Genomic DNA, 22,553 nt, shown 5'->3' on the forward strand with positions numbered 1-22,553 from the left:
AAATGGAAGGAGTATCAGACCACTGCAAATCTACCAAGACCTGGCCGTCCCACTTTCAGCTCATACAAGGAGAAGACTGATCAGAGATGCAGCCAAGAGGCCCATGATCACTCTGGATGAACTGCAGAGATCTACAGCTGAGGTGGGAGACTCTGTCCATAGGACAACAATCAGTCGTATATTGCACAAATCTGGCCTTTATGGAAGAGTGGCAAGAAGAAAGCCATTTCTTAAAGATATCCATAAAAAGTGTTGTTTAAAGAAAACCTGATGGAGTCTGCAAAAGACCTGAGACTGGGACGGAGATGTGTCTTCCAACAAGACAATGATCCAAAACATAAAGCTAAATCTACAATGGAATGGTTCAAAAATAAACATATCCAGGTGTTAGAATGGCCAAGTCAAAGTCCAGACCTGAATCCAATCGAGAATCTGTTGAAAGAACTGAAAACTGCTGTTCACAAATGCTCTCCATCCAACCTCACTGAGCTCGAGCTGTTTTGCAAGGAGGAATGGGAAAAAATGTCAGTCTCTCGATGTGCAAAACTGATAGAGACATACCCCAAGCGACTTACAGCTGTAATCGCAGCAAAAGGTGGCGCTACAAAGTATTAACTTAAGGGGGCTGAATAATTTTGCACGCCCAATTTTTCAGTTTTTGATCTGTTTAAAAAGTTTGAAATATCCAATAAATGTCGTTCCACTTCATGATTGTGTCCCACTTGTTGTTGATTCTTCACAAAAAAATACAGTTTTATATATTTATGTTTGAAGCCTGAAATGTGGCAAAAGGTCGCAAAGTTCAAGGGGGCCAAATACTTTCGCAAGGCACTGTGGGGACGACGTTGTCGATGCACTTATTGATGAAGCCAATGACAGATGTGGTGTACTCCTCAATGCCATCGGAAGAATCCCAGGAACATATTCCAGTCTGTGCTAGCAAAACAGTCCTGTAGTTTAGCATCTGACCACTTCCGTATTGAGTGAGTCACTGTTACCTCCTGCTTTAGTTTTTGCTTGTAAGCACAAGTAAGGAGGATAGAGTTATGGTCAGATTTGCCAAATGGAGGGTGAGGGAGAGCTTTGTACACATCTCTGTGTGGAGTAAAGGTGGTCTAGAGTTTTTTCCCCCTGGCTGCACATGTAACATGCTGGTAGAAATGAGGTGAAATGGATTTCAATTTGCCTGCATTAAAGTACACGGTCACTAGGAGCGCCACTTCTGGATGAGAATTCTCTTGTTTATTGCCTTATACAGCTCGTTGAGTGTGGTCTTAGTGCCAGCATAGGTTTGTGATAAAATAACATATATGTTGAAAGATAATGATAAAATAATTACACTCTGAAACCTTATAACTGTATGAAATTGATTAGAATCATAAAATTCTAATCTGATGTGTGTAGTTTTAGTCGGAATTAGGTTAAACAATGTATCTGTATAGTGGAAAAACACAGACTGTCTGAGCAAGGTGTTGCTTTGGATTTGAACTTGTATGTGGGTGCCTAGGAAAATACCGAAGAACAATTAAAACTGTTTCTACCGACCTGGCTAGGCCTCTGAGGAACCTATGAGAGCATAGGGAGTACTTCTCAAGGTTTCCCTAATCTCGGGGGAATGGAACTGTCGGCTGGGCAGTGATACACAGTGGTGAGAACTATAGAGATAAAACTCACCTACTGTTTGTGTGGAAGTATGTGCATAGGATACATACGGTTTGTGTGGAAGTATGTGCGTAGGATACCTACTGTTTGTGTGGAAGTATGTGCACAGCTATAGAATGGATGTCTTTGTATAATGGACTTTAGAATGTTCTCTGAATAAACTGTACTCTTTTTGCATAAGCTGAGTGACTAATTATTATTAAACCCATGGTCTTACAGATCTCGGGGATTGGTCAGAGCTATTGATTGTCAGTTATCATCATCATTGGGATTGAAAATTCTCGTGACAGTTTGTTATGGTAAATAGTAGATAAACTATTGGTAAATAGTGTGGTCTACAGCTTATCACGAGACTACCTCAGGCGAGCAAAACCTTGAGACTTAATTAATATTAGATTTCATGCACCAGCTGTTATTGACAACTAGACACAGGCCGTCACCCCTTGTGTTACCGGAGGCAGCTGTATGTTGTCCATGTCGTTGTTCAGCCACGACTAAGATTTTAAAGTTTTTAATGTCCCGTTGGTAGGATAGTCTTCATCGAAGCTCATCCAGTTTATTATCCAATAATTGCACGTTGGCCAATTGGACTGATGGTAGAGGTGGGTTACCCACTCGCCGTCGGATTCTTACAAGGCACCCCAACCTACATCTCAGTCTCTTCTTCATGTGAATGACAGGGATTTGGGCCTTGTCCGGTGTCTATAATAAATCCTTCGTGTACGATGTGTCACTTTTGATATACAGAAGCTCTTTTCGGTCATGAGAGAGGGTGGCAGAAACATTATGTACAAAATAAGTTACAAATGATACGAAAAAAAACACAATATCACAACTGGTTTGGAGACTGTAAAACGGCAGTCATCTCCTCCTCTGATGCCATTATGTGCATCAAGTACGGAAAATGCAGGTAAGACATTCGGCAAAACAAAACGCATATGCATCTGGTGGACATCGGGCGTCAAAGGGCTCTAGCGTATTGTTATTCGTACACCTCTGAAAGTAATTTGCAAAAGTGCGCACCGATTTTACATGTAGAATCGAGTAAAAAATTGTGAGTCAGACGTCTACAGTGGTTTATCCTTAAAAACCACTACGCTGAACGACACATATTCAGTGCGATGTGTGCAAACCTCAAGAGTACCTGAATGGCTCTGCCACTGGCAGAGATGAAGGCCTCCACGGTGGTAGTGTAGTCGCCTCCGGCAAACTTCTCCTTCTCAGTCTTCCTGCCCTTTACCACGGGGATGGCCATGAGCTCTTCGTACACCCGCGCATACAGGTCCAGGATCTGTAACACCTGGACACACGCACAGGAGGAGGGAGAAGAGTAGTCAGTTTTTATTACAAATATTACCATATTCAGAAGGCATGTAACTGGAAAAGAAATCTGAAACTGGGAGGTATTAGCTACCCTAACATTAAGTTATCACTGAAATCATCCACCAACAATGTCAATCTCTGTGCAAATGGACAATAATGGTAATTGTATTAGGCCTAATTAACCCTTCACTAAACTCCGCTCTCGAACAGCAATTGTCCAATCAGAGCTTAACAACCGCAACCAACCAACCAACCACTCGGACACGTCAGAAAAAATCCTCACGGCTTCCATGAGCTCTAATGGAGAGACGTGTAAATTGTGGAAAAAGCTTTGTGGACAACTTCATGCACAGTTGAACACAAGCAAAATAATGAAGGATGCATATATGTTTGCGCCAAGGTAAGCAACTATGTTAATCTTTTGCATAATGTGTGATATCACAATATATATATATTTTTTTAAATGGCTAGACAAATTCAGCAACAACTTTAACATTACACAACTAAGCTAAACATTGCTAACTTAGCTAGCTACCTTGTTAACAACATTAGCTAGCTAGTTAGCTTTGTTAGATTATATGTATCACAAATCTTTAGCTGGCTAATTTCGTTCCGCAATGTGTTGATGGGAATCCAAGTCTTCAGTACCCAAATCCAGCTGCTGTACTGTAATATGAGGTTTTGCCAAACCTATCATACATGACCAAATATCGACAGACACCAGGGGGCAAGTTTCTCACATATACATAAATTATACACAACTTACATAACTCATACATAAGTTAATGTAATCACAAGTACAATGTAGGCCGCAAATGTCTGATTTACAAATTTTATTCAGAAGACCACTGAAACAATATAACCCTAACACTAAATATCTGGATGAATAACATTACTTGTATCATCCCGTATCTACAGATTAAGATCTGATGTGCAACAGGGCTCTACTGGCTCTAAGGCCATTTTACGTGCATATGCGCTTAAATATTTTATTGTGCAACCTGGAATTTTTATTTAGGAATTCCAATGCGCTTAGAAAAACTAAAGATTGTAGCTTCAACACCTCACATTTTTCATTGTGCTCCTATTTTTTTTTTTAATTAAGGAAAAAAACGTCAGCGTAGAGCCCTGTGCAAGATGCAGCTTCCACTAACACCACAGGAGAGACAGCAACCAAATCACCAGAGGATACCGGAGATGATAATTCCTCCTTTGTTGAACTATCTGCACAGGGCCGGCAAGAAATGCTTAAAAAAAAAAGAAATCTGCAGTCCAGCTGGCTTTTCATGCTATCCCACTTTTCTGCATTAAAGTGGACACACTCCAGGTGAAAGTCATTTTTACACATGACAAATAAAATCACCCCACGGCATCCCTGTGATTCCCATTTGTCCCATACTATGGTAGAGGAACTCATGATTAGGTTTGTAAGCATAGGTACCATCAGCTCTTTGACAGAGAGATTTACTACCAGTAAAGTTGACTTTGTTTGGGCATTTTATTTCCAGAAGCTGTTGCTTGGGTTCTCATTACTCTAGACTTTCCTGTCACGAGATGCCTAAATGGAGGGAGTGGTGGTTGACAACAAAGCCACATGGGAACACTTTGTGCCCAGTGACTTCAGTATACGGTGCTGCTGTAAGCAGCTCAAGCTCCAGGTCTATCGTCATCGCCTTGGTCTGCACGGTCTTCTTCCTCTGCATGCTGGTGGCAAGTCTGTCAGTCTGCTACCTTGGAGCACAACCTCTTAAAAAGATTAAGTAAGTGGCTGGGAGCAGACACCATGGCGGGTGTTGTTGCTCTGCCATCTTGTCTCTTTTTCCAGTGCCTCTGCTTCAGACTGGGAGATCATTATATCACTGTTGTAATATCTTATTTTCATTCAGAACTGTAGAGAAACATCTTGGTTGTTGGCGGCTGAGGAAATGTTGGGAACTCATCCGTAGGGTTGGAGGAGGATGGTGGTGGTGCTGTTCTCCAATAGTGGGAGCTGCAAAAGAACAGGGGAAAAACAGCTTTTACAAAGCACCAACTTGTTTAAATCATGTAAGGTAGAAATTCAAATGTTTATCAGTGTATTTTGTGTTTCCAGAGTACATAGAGGAGCATCCCCAGTTGGAAGAAGAAAAGGAAGGGATGAGCTTAAAGATTCTACTCGCTAAAAAGTATTAGGAAATGGACTAACCCCTAACCGGTTAACGCCAGAGTCAGTAAATAACATCAGTGTCCCCCCCCAACTTCTCCCAATACTGCACTGGGTTAACTTATGGTCAATTTAATAACTTGTGCACATTTCACACATTACCAAATAATAAACATATCCCCACAGACAACTATCCCCTTGACATACAAGAGTACATTGGCAGATGCAGTTTCTGCCTGTTCTGATGAAACTTAAGACAATTTTTGGCTTGTACATTTCATATGGATTTACAAAGTGTTAGCACTTTATTCAATGGACTTTATTTTGGACAGGCTAGGTCAGTTGCCTGTATGGCCTCACAAGGACAACATCACAGAAAACATGCTAGACAACTACAGGAGATATTTTCCAACGACCTTTGCAATGCTAGATTGCACCGAGTTAAAGAAACCAAGCTCATTGCTAATGCAAAGTAGGCTTGGGTGTAGATATACCAGGGTATTTGGAAATAACCGTATTTGGAAATGCCGTCCCTAGGAGGGGTGCGTCACTTGAGTGGGTTGAATCACTGATGTGATCTTCCTGTCTGGGTTGGCGCCCCCCCTTGGTGTTTTGCCGTCGCGGAGATCTTTGTGGGCTATACTCGGCCTTGTCTCACGATGGTAAGTTGGTGGTTGAAGATATCCCTCTAGTGGTGTGGGGGCTGTACTTTGGCAAAGTGGGTGGGGTTATATCCTTCCTGTTTGGCCCTGTCCGGGGGTATCATCGGATGGGGCCACAGTGTCTCCTGACCCCTCCTGTCTCAGCCTCCAGTATTTATGCTGCAGTAGTTTATGTGTCGGGGGCTAGGGTTAGTCTGTTATATCTGGAGTACTTCTCCTGTCTTATCCGGTGTCCTGTGTGAATTTAAGTATGCTCTCTCTCGGAGGACCTGAGCCCTAGGACCATGCCTCAGGACTACCTGGCATGATGACTCCTTGCTGTCCCCAGTCCACCTGGCCGTGCTGCTGCTCCAGTTTCAACTGTTCTGCCTGCGGCTATGGAATCCTAACCTGTTCACCGGACGTGCTACCTGTCCCAGACCTATTGTTTGACAATGCTGGTCATTTATGAACATTTGAACTTCTTGGCCATGTTCTGTTATAATCTCCACCCGGCACAGCCAGAAGAGGACTGGCCACCCCTCATAGCCTTGTTCCTCTCTAGGTTTCTTCCTAGGTTTTGGCCTTTCTAGGGAGTTTTTACTAGCCAACGTGCTTCAACACCTGCAGTACTTGCTGTTTGGGGTTTTAGGCTGAGTTTCTGTCCAGCACTGAGATATCAGCTGATGTACGAAGGGCTATATAAATAAATTTCAAACTATTTAATTTGAAGTTTTTATACATTTTAATATTTGTAGATAATTTCAGTAAATATCTGCAGTGAACTTGTGCAATACGTTAGGAGATAAACATTGCATTCTTTCACCCGTCACATAATTTTCCATTATGAAGCTTACCAGTAGTCCCCAGTCACATGGTGTTTGTTTACAAGCATACAACTACGAGACTGGAGCCTTGTGAGTCACTCACTGTTGTGCAGCACCAGGTGATATAATTACAGCATGGAATTCACAACTAAATGTTTGCCAGCTAGTTAGATATCTTTTAACTAAGTTAACTGTATAACATGTGCTAAATGCTTAGCAGTTGTGCATTTGGTTTGTCAATGTATTACCTAGTTAGCTATCTAGCTAAGTGGTTAGCTTCTTCAGAAAAAGAGAAAACTTTCCTTGGTAACAGCAGAGAATCCCCTCCTGGATCAAGAGCCTTGCTGTCTAATATTTATTTTGTGCATGCAGCAAACTGTTAGTAGAATTTCTTTGTTACTTGTATAACTTTGAGCTCGGTTTCCTGTCCTGCAAATACTTCTGGTCAGAGACTGTACAAAAAGTTTACAATGAGCTTGTTGGCATTGTTTATTGGACTTTACATGTATTTGTTAACATAGCTAACCTTCGGATTACTGAGACTCAGTGGAGGTTGAAAACTTCAAAGCCAAACTTATTCAATTTAAGTCTATCAACACACTGAGGTCTCTTGATAGTCTGTGACCGATGTGGCTCATTTATGTTTGCATTCACCCTTTAAAATATTTATCTCTCAGAAATGGATCCTGTGTAAACAGTAACATCACAGAGCTACTGCAAAATTGGCTTCAATGTGGCTACCTTAGAGGTGATGGGCCTATGGCAGACGAGGGGTTTTTCAATGAGTATGTTCACATGCACAGTAATAATTCGATATTAAACTGACTATGGAAGCAGGCAGATTATGCAATAGTCATGTAAACATCTTACTCTGCTTATCTTGAATTGTCTTAAGGTCCAAATCTAAGTAAGCATACGCTGATTAAAACACCTGTTTTCTGAGCAATCTTTAGAATGATTCGGACATGTAAATAGCTTAAATGGGCGTTCCAGTGGTGGGTTTGATCTGCGCATTTGCTAGCACCAGCCGAGCCAGCCTCCCTCTTTAGTGTGACTGAAGTGAATTCGGAACGAATGCGTCTTAGAAGTAGTTTTCACAACCTTTATATGTCCAAACTCAGAATCCAATATGCTTCTCAAAAATAACATGGTGGAATGTTTGTTGGTTGCCAATTGTCTGCATTTATCAGAGTGCCATCAGGTAGCCTGATTTCAGATTTGTCCATGGAAACAGAGTTATTAGGGAAATCGTTCTTCTTGCAAAGAATGTAAATACTTTAATCAAACTATTATATAAATCTGACGATCCAATCATATTATGTGCATGTAACCGTGCTCATCGAGAAAGACGGAGGAAATTGGCCTTAATCTGAACATTCCTCCCTACAAATACTGAGATGACAAACATTTTGAAGCATAGGGTGCACGTGGAAAGGGAAATAGCCAAAATTAAGAAGTTTAAAGTAGTATCATGTAAAATCCCCAATTCCAGATGAGGAAACATAAAACAAGATATGCTTTGTGGTTAGTATGCTGTCCAACTTCCAGCTACACATTCATCAGTAAATGTAAATCTGTTCACTTTGACACTGTCCTAGGAACATAAGCATGCAAACATGAAGGTGAAATCATGATGACATCTGTTTATGCATACCCTACTGTTTCTGCTGCTCACCATAGATTTGTGCCAATACAGTAAGTACCTGCCCACGTCTAACATGGGTTTCTTTGATATGTAGCTAACAGTGAAAGATAATGGACTTGCCTAGGTTATAATACCCTCTTGGTTGGATTGATTACAACATGCATTAGAGATTGTAAACAAGACATTCACGTGTAGCTCACCTATCAGTTGTAACTGCAGTAGACTGGTCTTCTTTTCCGACTCACTTTTGCCTTTGCCACCCTGACCGCTGTAATAGGCTTCAATAGGAATCAATCTTCTTTCCTCTTGACTTATGCAACTGTTGTGGCAAGCTTGTAGTGGACATTTCATCTGGGGCTCTCCAGAGGGCCAAGGTGTGGATCAGCCCAACAACATGCGAGCAGTAACCTGTGGAGCTAGCATAGAACACTATATTTGTTGAAGCGAGGGCAGGGCGTTGGTTGTTTACGTTAGCAAAACAGCTAGCTGAAGCTGATATTGTATGAGTTTGGTTTTTAAATGATTGTGAGACCTACCCTGCAGTTTAGGAACAATGGTGCTCCTTTGTCATCTGCCTCTGCCTCAATGGTCAGCTAGTGGTGTTTCTCCCTCTTACACTGGGTCCTGTAGACTTTGCCTCTATCCTATTCCTCCTGCTTGCTGTGTTTAGCTCCTGCATAATTTTTTTGTGAATACAGCCTTCAAAAGGCATACTGAAGATCCTTTAGTTTGCTCCAATCTGATATAAGTGATGGTTGTCTCCAAAAGTAACTTAGTACCTCATTGGGGAGTTCCCTTAGCGTTATTACTATGCACTTCTCCATTTTCACAGGAAAATAAAAGGCAAAGCTTGTCAGTTAGCAACAGTAACCAAAGTGTAGTTCAAATGTATCCCCAGAATCCATGGAAAAGAGATCCAGGGCCCATGGACTACAGGTTCACAGTGGCAGCCATTTTGGTCAGGGTGGTCCATTGTCAAAGAAACACTGAATTTGACAAGACTGTAAACTTTCAAATACATGCGTCTAAATCCAATTTACACAAAAAAATAACAACGTTAAGCATCGTTTGAATGCACTCCCCAGACATGATAAGTTCTATGTTTTTTACTCAACATTCACAAGAGAGAAGTAAGAACTAGTCTCATGGACGGTTAATAATAAATTGGCCTCGTTACCTCTTCGGCGGCCTCCTCTTTGGTGGCGAAAGCCGTGTGTCCCTCCTGCCACAGGAACTCTCTGGTCCTCAGGAAGGGTTGGGGGTGCTTGAACTCCCACCTCTGGGGGTGAGTGAGAGAAAGCAAAAGAGAAATTAGAGAAATAGTAAAAATCACAATACATTCTGAAAAGATCACATTCGCAGTCAAACAGCAAGCATTACTTAAATTCAACATTAACCTAATACAAACAATTCAGTAGGAATGAGGTTTGGGCAGCAGGCCTTATACATTATGAAAGCATATTGGATATGCGCCTGGCCTGCAAATATTATTATTCTCATTACACTTCAAAACTCAAGCTTTAATAAAATAGATCAGTTAGTGTAGCACTTGCAGTAGCACTTGCAAGGCACTGCGGGGCATGAATTGAAATAATTCGCTTTTTATTTTACTGGACTGATTTTAACTGTATCTGATGGTCATGGTGCTTTCAAGACAACTGGGAACTCGACATCAGTGATCTTCAGGTCGGAAAGTCCGAGCTCTAGAAAGACACCCCAGTTTCCGACTTGGAATTCAAAATGATCCCAGTCAGATCACGTTTCCCCCTGTATTCTTTGACAGTCTCTCTGTGGTCATGGTTTTAAGTGCTTCAATCTTACTTAGGCTAGTAGCCGATCAAACTTTGCTGTGGCCAGGGTCGTGGAAGCTCTCCAGGCACGATAATTTGAGTGATCCGATTGGCCAGCGCTGTAGGCGTACTCGAGTTCGCCATAGATCTCCTGGTCCATCGGGTAGGCGGATTTAGTCTTTTCAGACAAATAAAATGGTTTAAAATGGGAAAACTGTGCTTACCCAGTGCGCAGGGCTTCTGAATCAAGTGCAACTATTCACAATGCAACACAAATAAAACATTTAAAAAAGGAGCGCAAGCCTTTGTTGGCTTTTCTACAGAAATGTTTGGTGATCGACTGGGAATGCCTTGCGATCAACTGGTTGGTGACCACTGTCCTAAACAGTTCTGACAAAAAAGACAGTTGACATACTGGACAGGGTTGAAGTCTTCAATTTTCAGTAGGTTTTTCCATTTTGAAATTGTACTGACCGGAACAGTGATGGTGAATATGACAATTATAATTTGTGGATTGGACACTGACCACAACATTGCACCACTGGTTGAGTTTGATGGGGAGGTCTCTGTGGGACTGGACCCATTTGGCATAGGAAGGGTACATTACTGTAAAAAGAAAAGACGAAGGATGCATTGGTCAGGGTGTGAATTAGTAAATGAATACATATATGGCATAGAGAGGGTAGAAGTAGTAAGCGCCTTGTATGAAAATATCCATAGATACGTTGTGTCGTGAGTTACACCTGTACAATGTAGTTCTTTGAGACCTAGTGAAAAGCATCTGGAAATTCAATGTGTCAAAGTTTAACTTTAAAGTCTGACAGAAGTGGTCAGGTGTGTTTGTCTTACCAGTTTCACTAGTGGGTCGGATCGCGACGGGCTCGGCAAGCTCAGTGTTCCCTGACCGCGTCACCCAGGCGACCTGAAGGCAGCACACACACAAACACAGTTCACTACAAATGTGTCAAATCACTTAAAGGGGGATCTTCAGTATGACAAGAAATATGGTGATCACACATCACTTGAGAAGCGAGGACCAGGATTTCCAAACACTGACACCCCCCCCATCCAACCCCATACACACATCGCAACACCCACCTCAGGGGCAAAATCTGCGATGTGGGACTTCTCCTTCTCCAGGGCAGCCTGTGAGACAAACATGGGGAAGTAGCAGTTCTCCACGCCCAACTTCTTGATCTCGCGGTCAACAAACTCCTTGATGGACTCCCAGATGGAGTATGACCAGGGCCGCAGCACATAGCAGCCGCTCACATCGTAGTACTCAATCATTTCCGCCTTAGTGATCACCTGGAGGGGCAGATATGAAGGTAGATACTTGTCTTGAGCCCTATACCATGGCTGCATTCCGATTCTCCACCCTTTTCCCAATCCTCTAATGGATCTAAAACCACTAGATTGGTGTTATCATTGGCTGGAGGGACTTTCCACCATTGTTAAATCAATGACAGGAAGTGTGAAAGTGCACACCCGAGCTCCAGGCCCTATTCCCAATTACTTTTTCACATCCTTTTAAATCCACCAGGGGGAGTGTACAAGGAGTAGAAATGGAATTGGGCTTCAGTCCAAGAGGTTTGTGACAATCCCAAAACTACTGGTTTTAGTAGAGTTTAGACTGCTAGTCCAAATACTGGGGCAATAATCACTCGCACAGGTGTAAAAACTCACCTGAGAGTACCAATCAGACAGGTTCTCCTCCTTCTTAGCCTCCAGTCCCAGTCTAAATGAGGAAAATACACAGAAATCAGATATGAAAACCACACAGTATACTACAGATGAGTTCAACAACCTTTTCTATTTTATCGATTAGTTGATGGTTGCTGGGGCCAAAATATAGGAAGAGCTGTGCATGCATACTAGACATGGTGACTTGTCTATTGCAGAGGGAAAGCCATGTTTTGTATCTAGAGAAGTGAAATCTATGCCCAGCAATGGAAAATATCACTTCAATTGGTGTTTTTCAATTCCCTATTTCAAATAGATACAGAAGAATTAGACAGATTAATCAAACTCATCCCTACAGAACAGTGCAAACACTACGCAGAAATCCATCTTCCGGTACAGTTAAAATGGTGAATCATAAGATGTTCGTCCTTTGCTTTTAAATCCAAGATAACTTTTCTACAATAGCATGATTTTTATCAACAACCAGCCATGAATAAGTTGAAAACAGACAGTCTATCATGTTGTAGCGTCTACTGTAGCCAGCTAGCTACCTAGCTCTGGGCCTGGGAAAACTGCTCAACTTCAGCACCAACCCGTCTGCTAGCTCGGCCCTGAATCCATGGGAATGCACCCATGGGGGACACCAACCGACGTACGGAAATTAGATTAAGTAGAGACGGCAAATGTTGTCACTAACATGACAGTCGAGAAATGCCATGACAAAATATGCATGTCCATTGAAAATAAAACTGTTCCACTGCACTACATTTACATGATTTCAATTTTAGTCGTCATTTAGCAGTCGCTCTTATCCAGAACGACTTACAGTAGTGAGTGCATACCATTTCATACTGGTCCCCCGTGGGAACCGAACCCACAACCCTGCCGTTGCAAGTGCCATGCTCTGCCAACTGAGCCACAGGGCACTACATATCAAAACCGGATTGGCTAATCATGTCGTCAATCCAAGGCCCTGCTGGTAGGGTCAGGGGAAGATTTCTCCTCAGATACCGAAACCGAAAACCCTGATTGGATAGCTATTCCTGTTTTCATTTTTCCCTTCCCCACCCCAGACACCACTCTGAACACAAGAGATGAATCATGATCGACAAGACTAATGTAATTTTCAAATCACTTAAACCTTCAATTTTCGGTTGAAATATTCTTAGGCTTCCTCTGAAGGCTCTGACAGTACAGCACTGTCCAAGGGCAATGTTTTGGGCCTTCGGCACAGCAGATCAAACCACACAGGTAAGAATATCATAACGCGTGCACACATTCTCGTATTGCTGACCCCAGCAGGAAATCGAACCCACTACTCTGACATTGCAAGCGACAAGCTCTACCAACTGAGTCACACAGGACCACATCCACATTCAGCCTACATTCATCACCATCTCCCTTGATTTCTGCCATCTATCATTCCATTTTCAAATCTCCACTCCATTAAAGTACCAATGATCTCTATTCATCCATCTCTGCTTCCCACTCTCCCCTTCATCCACCCATCCATCCCTCTCACCGTGTCTGTTTCTTGGGACCCCCCTCTCCTCCTCCCCCTGCGCCTCCCGACGAGACCTCCTTGACTTTGTCTCCTTTGGGCTGCTTCTTCCCTTCTCCCCCGCCACTACCACCTCCCTGTTTCTCAGACTTGTTCTCTCGGTCTTTGCGGTTCTTGTCCTCTCCGCCCGAGGCTCCGGCGGAAGCCACAGGTTTATACTCCTCTCCTGTGAGGGCCTTGTACTGGGTCTTCAGGGCCAGAAGCTGCTTCACGGCACCGTCCAGCTGGTCCTGGTTACAAGGATGCCATTTTACATTGGTTGAGTTATGCGGTCTGTTGCATTTAATTACTCAACAATCAGGACTATCCCTGAATAACAATATTAAGATTGAAATCTGATTATCATTTAACATTGGCACAAGTAGCTACAGTTGCCAACGTTAGCTAGCTATTCTAACTTGTACATGCGCCAAAATGTCAGCATTCCTCATCTGAATAGCTTGTTCTGGTCAACATGTTTTCAGCACTTTTGGGCATAGATTTACATGAGGTGAAATTAAATCTCACTAACCTTAGGAGCCTTCTCCGACTTCAGCTTCCTCACTAACTCCCCCTGATGGGACACCTGGGAGAAGAGCGCCTTAACGGAGGAGATGGGGGCGGGGCTAGCCTGGACAGGGGCAGGGCTGGTGGCTAGGGCCATGCCTGGTTTGTAGTCCTGGCCAGTCACCTGCTTGTACTCTGCTTTGAGAGACAGCAGATGCTTGATGGCTGCGTCCATCTGGTCCTGAGAGGGAGTGGACAAAAACAGAAGGGTTCATGTCACTTTCTTTTAAACTACCGTAAATGAATTAATAAAGCTGTTAATGCCCAAAATATGGGGTTAAAAACATAAGAAAGATCAGGATACTTAAAAAATATATATCTTAGATATAAGAGACATTTCAGAACAAACTTCCTTTTGATATGTTGTCGGGACTATTTGTTGTTCCATGTAGTGAATATGTTATACAATGCCTTTGTATGGCTAATAGCAGTAAGACCAAAACTAATTTTATCAAATAATTAGTGTATATATTTCTGGGGATACTTCAAGGGGCCGTAAAATTCCAAATCAAATAGCTAAATGATCCTTGGTATGACCTTAAAACGCCATATAGTAGAACCCCCCACCTCCTCCCCTGGCTTAGACAAGGCTTAGACTCTGATGGGTTCATATTGTAAAGAATGTTGAAATAGAGCAGGCATGTCAATTATCCCTCCAGACTAGTGTGTGTATGTATATCGGAGGGTTGGGTTAATACAGAAGACATATTTCCATCACATATGGGCTAATAAAGCATATCTATCTTATCTATAATCATTTATGAATAATTTTATCCAACTTGTGCCTAATGAATGCCAGCTTATCATTCCTTCCTGTTGGCCTCACCTTGGGGGCCTTCTCGGTTTTCAGCTTCCTCACCAAGTCACCCTGCTGAGTCACATGTTCATAGACGCCTGAGCCAGATGTGACTGTGGGGGCTTGGGTGCTCTGGACTGGGGCAGCAGCAGGGACTGGGGCAGTTCCTGACTTGTAGTCCTGACCTGTCACCTGTTTGTACTCTGCCTTCAAGTCCAAGAGCTGCTTCACCGCAGCATCAACCTGGTCCTTTGTGGAGAGATTGATCAAATACAGTGGTTAGAGGGATGTAATGTTCTAATCAAAGGTAAAATGTAGAGAACAGTTATGAACGGTTGGAGCAAATAGAGATGAGAGACAAGTCTTACAATGTACTATAACCGCATAATTCCCAATACCTGCAGGCTAAAAGTAAAGCATTATACTGAACTTGTCTTCCTTACCTTCGCTGATTTCTCAGATTTAAGCTTCCTCACAGTGTCTCCCTGTTCAGTCACACGTTCATATAGGCCTGAGGGAGAGGATGAGGCAGAGAGAGCAGTCTTGGCCTGGGCAGCAGAAGGAGGGGTCATCCCTGACTTGTACTCCTTGCCTGTGATCTGATGGAACTCAGCTTTAAAATCCGGCAGCTGCTTGACTACAGCATCAACCTGGTCCGAGAGAGAGAAAAAACGTTTTAAAAAAGTAACCTAGTTCTTATTTCTACAGGTAGAAAATATTTTAACTTGTGACTAGGAGGCATCAAAAACAAAAATGAAATGAATAATGTTTAATTCTTCCACTCGTGGAAGAAAGTGGAACTACTTCTAATTGTGTAGCAGGCTATTTCAACTCAGGATTCAAAATCTAATCCATTAAAAAAATTAAAATAAAAAAAGAGCCAAATGATAAACAAGAAAAATATACTCAAACCATGGAAGCCTTCTCAGACTTCAGCTCCTCCTGCTGGGTGATGCAAGCAAAGGGGCAGGAGATGGAGTCAGCAGAAGGTGCGGGGGTTGCGGCCTTCTGAGTGGTGGAGCTGGCGGGTGGAGCCATGCCTGGTTTGTAGTCCTGGCCAGTCAGCTGCTTGAACTGGGCCTTGAGTGACAGTAGCTCCTTTACCACTTTGTCCACCTTCTCCTTGGGGGCCTTGGCGGTTTTCAGATCGCGTACCTTCTCACCTTGAGCTACGATGCCGGAGAAAACGGCACAGGCATCGCTAGCTGGGGCAGAGATGGGAGCGCCTTTGCACGTGGCTGGGAAGGGAACCTAAGAGGAGACAAGGAGTTTATTCCTTATATTACAGAAATGTTACAAAATCTACAATAATCAAATTATTTACATGAATCTATAAGAACACAGGGTGTTTCGGAAAAATCAGGTGGAAGCACATCGCCAGGTGAGCCTCAGCTATATTAATTTGACTTATCCTATATTTTCAGATCAGTGCAGATAAAGGAGGAGACAAGTAGAGGAAGCCACTTCAGACTATTGAGATGAGCCCATAGTTATTTTCTTTCTGTTGCAGTAAAGGAGAACTCTAGAAGAGGGGAAATAGAGGAGTAAGTATTAAGACTCACTGTGGTGGTGGTGGCCTTGCACTTCTCCTTGGAGCCGGCGGTGGGCATCTCCTTGGTGTGGCCATCGGGGATGAACAGCAGCACACAGGGACTCTCCTTACAGCTGTGGGGACTGGGTGACAACACCAGGGACACGTTAGTAATACAGACACTGGAACGACGTGCTTCTGCATTTAGGAAATGTAGCACCCATCCAATCCTCTGGCCCAAGTCTAGTCTAGTTACCAGGGACAGTGTATTAATACAGACGCACTCTGGAACAATGCAGTAGTACTTCATTTTGAAGAGTTATTGTGCTTTTCCTTTAGAGAATATCCATCCATTTATTTATTATCTCATCCAACTATCAAACCGTCAATCCATCCACCCACGCATCCCTCCCACTTGCCCAAACACAGTCACAGTCAAATCAACTAGTCAAATATCTTGTAGAGGAGATAGAACCTGATTGGCTCGTAGGGCTGGTCACAGATGTAGAAGCCCCGCCTCTGCAGCTGGATGATGTCACCCTTCTTCAGGTCCTTCAGACAGGGGTCTCCCAGCATCTTCTCCTCCAGCTGACAGAAAGAAAGGATGGGAGACAGATGTGAAGAAGAGAACGAGAATGTGATAGAGGGATGTGAGGAGAAAAAGGAAAACCCTTTCAGTCTTCCGAAGGATTAGAAGAGTGTTCCTCTATACTGGTCAATGATATCTGCTCTATGCAGAATGATGTGCTTTAATAATAATACATTACATTGGTAAAGCACATTTCATTATACAGAATATTCCAAAAGTTCATAAAATAAACACCAAATCCATTTTTTTTTTTAACTAGACAGGCCAGCTGACACTACAAGGGATAACACCACCAAGGAGCACCGCTATCAACAGAAAGCCTTCCTAAAGCCTTCCAACGGTCATTAGGCGACTTTTTAAAGGAAGTGGTCCGGCAGGGCATTCCAGAGGCTGGGGGTGGTCAAGCTGAAAACCTGATCCCCGAAGGAGGAATATACTTAATTATCATAACATTTTTACAAATAAAAACACTCCCTCACATGACACACACACACACATCGCATAGACAAACACCCTTGACTCACACACCCCCCTACACTTGACCCATCCCACCCTTGCTCACCCACCTTGCTCTGTTTGTTGATGTACTCCTTGAAGTCATCCTCCTTGCCTATGACAGGCTTGGTGATGAGGTGCTGGTAGTTGACGCAGACGGTGGGCAGCAGGGGCGCGCGGGGGGTCTCGGCCAGCCACGTGATCTTGGTGGTCTTCTTGTAGTCCTTGTTCTCCAGGTTCAGTTTTCCGTCCAGGGAGGTGACCTTACCGCTGGCATCTCTGGATCACAGAGATCAAGTGAGGTAGAGAGAGTGTGTGTGTGTGTGTGTGTGTGTGTGTGTGTGTGTGTGTGTGTGTGTGTGTGTGTGTGTGTGTGTGTGTGTGGGGGGGGTAGGAGTTAGGAAGTTGACATGTCTTTTTACCATCATTGTACATTTGGCAACATTTTACTTAGAGTCAATGCATTTTAATGTGACACATTAGTGACGTTGAGTGAGAAAAAGACATTAGGAAAATATACAGTGCCTTCAGAAAGTATTCAGACCCCTTGACTTTTTCCACAGTTAGGTTTCAGCCTTATTTTAAAATGTATTAAATATTTTTTTTCCACCCTCAATCTACACACAATACCCCCTAATGATAAAGCAAAAACAGGTTTACTAATTTAGAAAATAAGTAAGTGTAAGTATTCAGACCATTTACACAGTACTTTGTTGAGGTACCGTTGGCAGCAAATACAGCCTCAAGTCTTCTTGGGTATGATGCTGCAAGCTTGGCACACCTGTATATTTGGGGAGTTTCTCCCATTCTTCTCAAGCTCTATCAGGTTGGATGGGGAGTGTTGCTGCACAGCCATTTTCAGGTCTCTCCACAAATGTTCGATCGGGTTCAAGTCCGGGCTCTGGCTGGGCCACTCAAGGACATTCAGAAACTTGTCCGGAAGCCACTCCTGCGTTGTCTTGGCTGTGTGCTTAGGGCAGTTGTCCTGTTGGAAGGTGACCCTTTGCCCCAGTCAGAGGTCCTGAGCAGGTTTTCATCAAGGATCTCTGTACATTGCTTTGTTCATCTTTCCCTCAAACCTGACTAGTCTTCCAGTCCCTGCCGCTGAAAAACACCCCCACAGCATGATGCGGTCACCACCATGCTTCACTGTAGATATGGTGCCAGGTTTCCTCCAGACATAACGCTTGGCATTCAGGCCAAAGAGTTCAATTTTGGTTTCATCAGACCAGAGAATCTTGTTCCTCATGGTCAGAGTCTTTAGGTGCCTTTTGATAAACTCCAAGCAGGCCGCCATGTGCCTTTTACTGTGGCTTCCATCTGGCCACTTTACCATAAAGGTAGAGTGCTGCAGAGATGTGAGAACCTTCCAGAAGGACAACCATCTCCACAGAGGAACTCTAGAGCACTGTCAGAGTGACCATGGGGTTCTTGGTCACCTCCCTGACCAAGGCCCTTCTCCTCTTTCTTGGAGAACTTCAACACTGCAGAAATGCTTTGGTACCCTTCCCCAAATCTGTGCCTCGACACAATCCTGTCTCGGAGCTCTACGGACAATTCCTTTGACCTCATGGCTTGGTTTTAGCTCTGACATGCAGTCAACCGTGGGATCTTTATATAGACAGGTGTACCTTTCCAAATCTCATGTCCAATCAATTCAATCTACTACAGGTGGACTCCAATCAAGTTGTAGAAACATTGAAGAATGATCAATGGAAACAAGATGCACCTGAGCTCAATTTCAAGTCTCATAGCAAAGGGTCTGAATACTTTACTAAATGTAATTTCATTATTTTCATTTTTATACATTTGCACAAAAAAAATGTTTTCGCTTTGGCATTATGGGGTATTGTGTGCAGAATGCTCAAGATTTTTGCTCAAGATTTTTTTTTTAAACCATTTTTGAATAAGGCCTTAACGTAACAAAATGTGGAATAAGTCAAGGGGTCTAAATCTTTTCTGAAGGCACTGTATATTAGTTACATGGTGTAGCTATAACATCTAGGCTAGTGCATGTGGAGAGCCACAGCATATTTTATTTAAAAATGTATTTAACTAGGCAAGTCAGTTATTAACAAATTCTTATTGACAATGACTGCCTACTTAGAAGGCAAAAGGCCTCCTGCGGTAAGGGGGCTGAGATTAAATAAAAAAATATATTTTTATAAATACACACACAACGCATCAAGTGATCTTGATTAGTTTAATTGAGTGTTTCACTGCTTAGCTGGTACTGCCGTTTCCTGGGACTAGGTGAACACTTGCCTAGTCAAAGCTCTCTGGAATAGCCTTCTGTAAAAAGCTGCACATCTAAAAAATATCTTCCGATCCCACTTTAAATTAAGAACCATTTATGAAGGCTTTATATAGCATACATAAAAGCATCAAGAACAAAATAAATGCTTCACAAATCTATAGGATTATGTTATGGTTTATAATGAGTCTGTAGCCATGAAGTGCTTTGAAAGGCTGGTCATGGCTCACATCAACACCATTATCCCAGAAACCCAAGACCCACTCCAATTTGCATACCGCCCCAACAGATCCACAGATGACGCAATCTCTATTGAACTCCACACTGCCCTTTCCCACCTGGACAAAAGGAACAGCTATGTGAGAATGCTATTCATTGACTACAGCTCAGCATTCAACACCATTGTGCCCTCCAAGCTCATCAATTTTTTTTATTTCACCTTTATAGAACCAGGTAGGCAAGTTGAGAACAAGTTCTCATTTACAATTGCGACCTGGCCAAGATAAAGCAAAGCAGTTCGACACATACAACGACACAGAGTTACACATGGAGTAAAACAAACATTGAGTCAATAATACAGTATAAACAAGTCTATATACGATGTGAGCAAATGAGGTGAGATAAGGGAGGTAAAAGGCAAAAAAAGGCTATGGTGGCAAAGTAAATACAATATAGCAAGTAAAACACTGGAATGGTAGATTTGCAATGGAATGTGCAAAGTAGAAATAAAAATAATGGGGTGCAAAGGAGCAAAATAAAAATTAAATACAGTAGGGAAAGTAGGGCTAAATTATAGGTGGGCTATGTACAAGTGCAGTAATCTGTGAGCTGCTCTGACAGTTGGTGCTTAAAGCTAGTGAGGGAGATAAGCTAAGGATCCTGGGACTAAACACCTCCCTCTGCAACTTGATCCTGGACTTCCTGACGGGCCGCCCCCAGGTGGTGAGGGTAGGTAACAACACATCGGCCACACTGATCCTCAACACAGGGGCCCCTCTAGGGTGTGCGCTCAGTCGCCTCCTGTACTTCCTGTTCACTCATGACTGCACGGCCAGGCACGACTAACACCAACATTAAGTTTGCTGATGACGACAGTGGTAGGCCTGATCACCGACAATGATGAGACAGCCTATAGGGAGGTCAGAGACCTGAACGTGTGGTGCCAGGACAACAACCTCTCCCTCAACGTGACAAAGGAGATGATTGTGGACTACAGGAAATGGAGGACCGAGCATGCCCCCATTCTCATCGACGGGGCTGTAGTGGAAAAGTTGAGAGCGTCAAGTTTCTTGGCGTCCATATCACCAACAAACTAACATGGTCCTAGCACACCAAGACAGTCGTGAAGAGGGCACGACAAAACCTATTCCCCCTCAGTAAACCGAAAAGATTTGGCACGGGTCCTCAGATCCTTAAAAGGTTTTACAGCTGCACCAGAGAGCATCCTTACTAGAGGTCGACCGATCATGATTTTTCAACGCCGATACCGATAATTGGAGGACAATTTTCTTTTTTGTAATAATGACAATTACAACAATACTGAATGAACACTTATTTTAACTTAATATAATACATCAATAAAATCTATTTAGCCTCAAATAAATTATGAAACATGTTCAATTTGCTTTAAATAATGCAGAAGAAAGTAAAAAGTGCAATATGTGCTAGTTCCTTGCTCAGTTCCTTGCTCAGAACATGAGAACATATGAAAGCTGGTGGTTCCTTTTAACATGAGTCTTCAATATTCCCAGGTAAGAAGTTTTAGGTTGTAGTTATTATAGGAATTATAGGACTAGTTCCCTCTATACCATTTGTATTTCATTAACCTTTGACTATTGGATGTTATTATAGGCACTTTAGTATTGCCAGTGTAACAGTATAGCTTCAGTCCCTCTCCTCGCTCCTCCCTGGGCTCGAACCAGCAACACAACGACAACAGCCACCATCGAAGCAGCGTCACCCATGCAGAGCAAGGAGAACAACTACTAGAAGGCTCAGAGCAAGTGACGTTTGAAACGCTATTAGCACGCGCTAACTAGCTAGCCATTTCACTTCGGTTACACCAGCCTCATCTCGGGAGTTGATAGGCTTGAAGTCATAAACAGTGCAATGCTTGACGCACAACGAAGAGCTGCTGGCAAAACGCACGAAAGTGCTGTTTGAATGAATGTTTACACGCCTGCTTCTGCCTACCACCGCTCAGTCAGACTTGTATGCTCAGTCAGATTATATGCAACGCAGGACACGCTAGATAATATCTAGTAATATCATCAACCATGTGTAGTTAACTAGTGATTATGATTGTTTTTATAAACATAAGTTTAATGCTAGCTAGCAACTTACCTTGGCTTACTGCATTCGCGTAACAGGCAGTCTCCTTATGGAGTGCAACGAGAGAGAGGCAGGTCGTTATTGCGTTGGACAAGTTAACTGTAAGGTTGCAAGATTGGATTCCCCGAGCTGACAAGGTGAAAATCTGTCGTTGTGCCCCTGAACGAAGCAGTTAACCCACCGTTCCTAGGCCGTGATTGAAAATAAGAATGTGTTCTTGACCTCTTGAAGCTAGGGGGCACTATTTTTATTTTTGGAAAAATAACGTTCCCAAAGTAAACTGCCTATTTCTCAGGACCAGATGCTAGAATATGCATATAAATGACAAGGATAGAAAACATTCTAAAGTTTCCAAAACTGTAAAAATAATGTCTGTGAGTATAACAGAACTGATATCGCAGGCGAAAGCAGGTAGTGACTCTTATTTTGAAACCCCTGCCTTTCTATGCATCCCTATTGCCCATTGAAAGGGATATCAACCAGATTCCTTTTTCTGTGGCTTCCCTAAGGTGTCTACAGCCTTTAGACGTAGTTTCAGGCCTTTATTTTGAAGAATGAGCGTAAACGTCCACATTGCGTAAGTGGTCGGTTGTTGGCTCTCAGTGTGATTTTTGCGCTAAACAGAGGTAGCCATTTTTCCTCCCGGTCCTACTGAAAAGCCAACTGTCCCGGTTGATATATTATCGAATAGATATTTGAAAAACACCTTGAGGATTGATTATAAAAAACACGTTTG

The 22,553-nt window shown here is 42.9% G+C and overlaps 1 protein-coding gene, 2 long non-coding RNA genes and 1 other non-coding gene across 4 annotated transcripts in view; 1 reads left to right on the forward strand and 3 right to left on the reverse strand.

The window, feature by feature from the left end:
• The window catches only part of LOC109895569 (bifunctional glutamate/proline--tRNA ligase), a 63,332-nt gene that overhangs the window by 10,886 nt on the left and 29,893 nt on the right, over window positions 1-22,553 (reverse strand). Inside the window, exons 15-28 of the mRNA XM_020489353.2 lie at window positions 17,304-17,511; window positions 16,624-16,736; window positions 16,180-16,291; window positions 15,530-15,868; window positions 15,061-15,267; window positions 14,648-14,866; window positions 13,787-14,002; window positions 13,237-13,505; window positions 11,718-11,769; window positions 11,130-11,339; window positions 10,881-10,953; window positions 10,558-10,637; window positions 9,419-9,520; window positions 2,807-2,962 (exon numbers count right to left, since the gene is read on the reverse strand). Of these exons, the coding sequence (XP_020344942.1) occupies window positions 2,807-2,962; window positions 9,419-9,520; window positions 10,558-10,637; window positions 10,881-10,953; window positions 11,130-11,339; window positions 11,718-11,769; window positions 13,237-13,505; window positions 13,787-14,002; window positions 14,648-14,866; window positions 15,061-15,267; window positions 15,530-15,868; window positions 16,180-16,291; window positions 16,624-16,736; window positions 17,304-17,511 (2,356 nt within the window). The remainder of the gene's footprint in view (window positions 1-2,806; window positions 2,963-9,418; window positions 9,521-10,557; window positions 10,638-10,880; window positions 10,954-11,129; window positions 11,340-11,717; window positions 11,770-13,236; window positions 13,506-13,786; window positions 14,003-14,647; window positions 14,867-15,060; window positions 15,268-15,529; window positions 15,869-16,179; window positions 16,292-16,623; window positions 16,737-17,303; window positions 17,512-22,553) is intronic.
• LOC116374859 (uncharacterized) lies at window positions 3,276-4,357 on the forward strand. Its single transcript, XR_004210839.1, has 2 exons — window positions 3,276-3,385; window positions 4,091-4,357. It is a non-coding gene; the product is annotated as an uncharacterized LOC116374859 (long non-coding RNA).
• LOC109895570 (uncharacterized) lies at window positions 4,257-9,410 on the reverse strand. The gene is made up of 2 exons (XR_002256002.2): window positions 8,442-9,410; window positions 4,257-4,975 (listed from the first exon to the last, which is right to left on the reverse strand). It is a non-coding gene; the product is annotated as an uncharacterized LOC109895570 (long non-coding RNA).
• Window positions 9,113-9,247, reverse strand: LOC116374907 (small nucleolar RNA SNORA5). The gene has a single exon (XR_004210932.1). It is a non-coding gene; the product is annotated as a small nucleolar RNA SNORA5 (small nucleolar RNA).

Source organism: Oncorhynchus kisutch, linkage group LG8 (assembly GCF_002021735.2).
Source record: "Oncorhynchus kisutch isolate 150728-3 linkage group LG8, Okis_V2, whole genome shotgun sequence".
NCBI classification, from domain to species: Eukaryota; Metazoa; Chordata; class Actinopteri; order Salmoniformes; family Salmonidae; genus Oncorhynchus; species Oncorhynchus kisutch.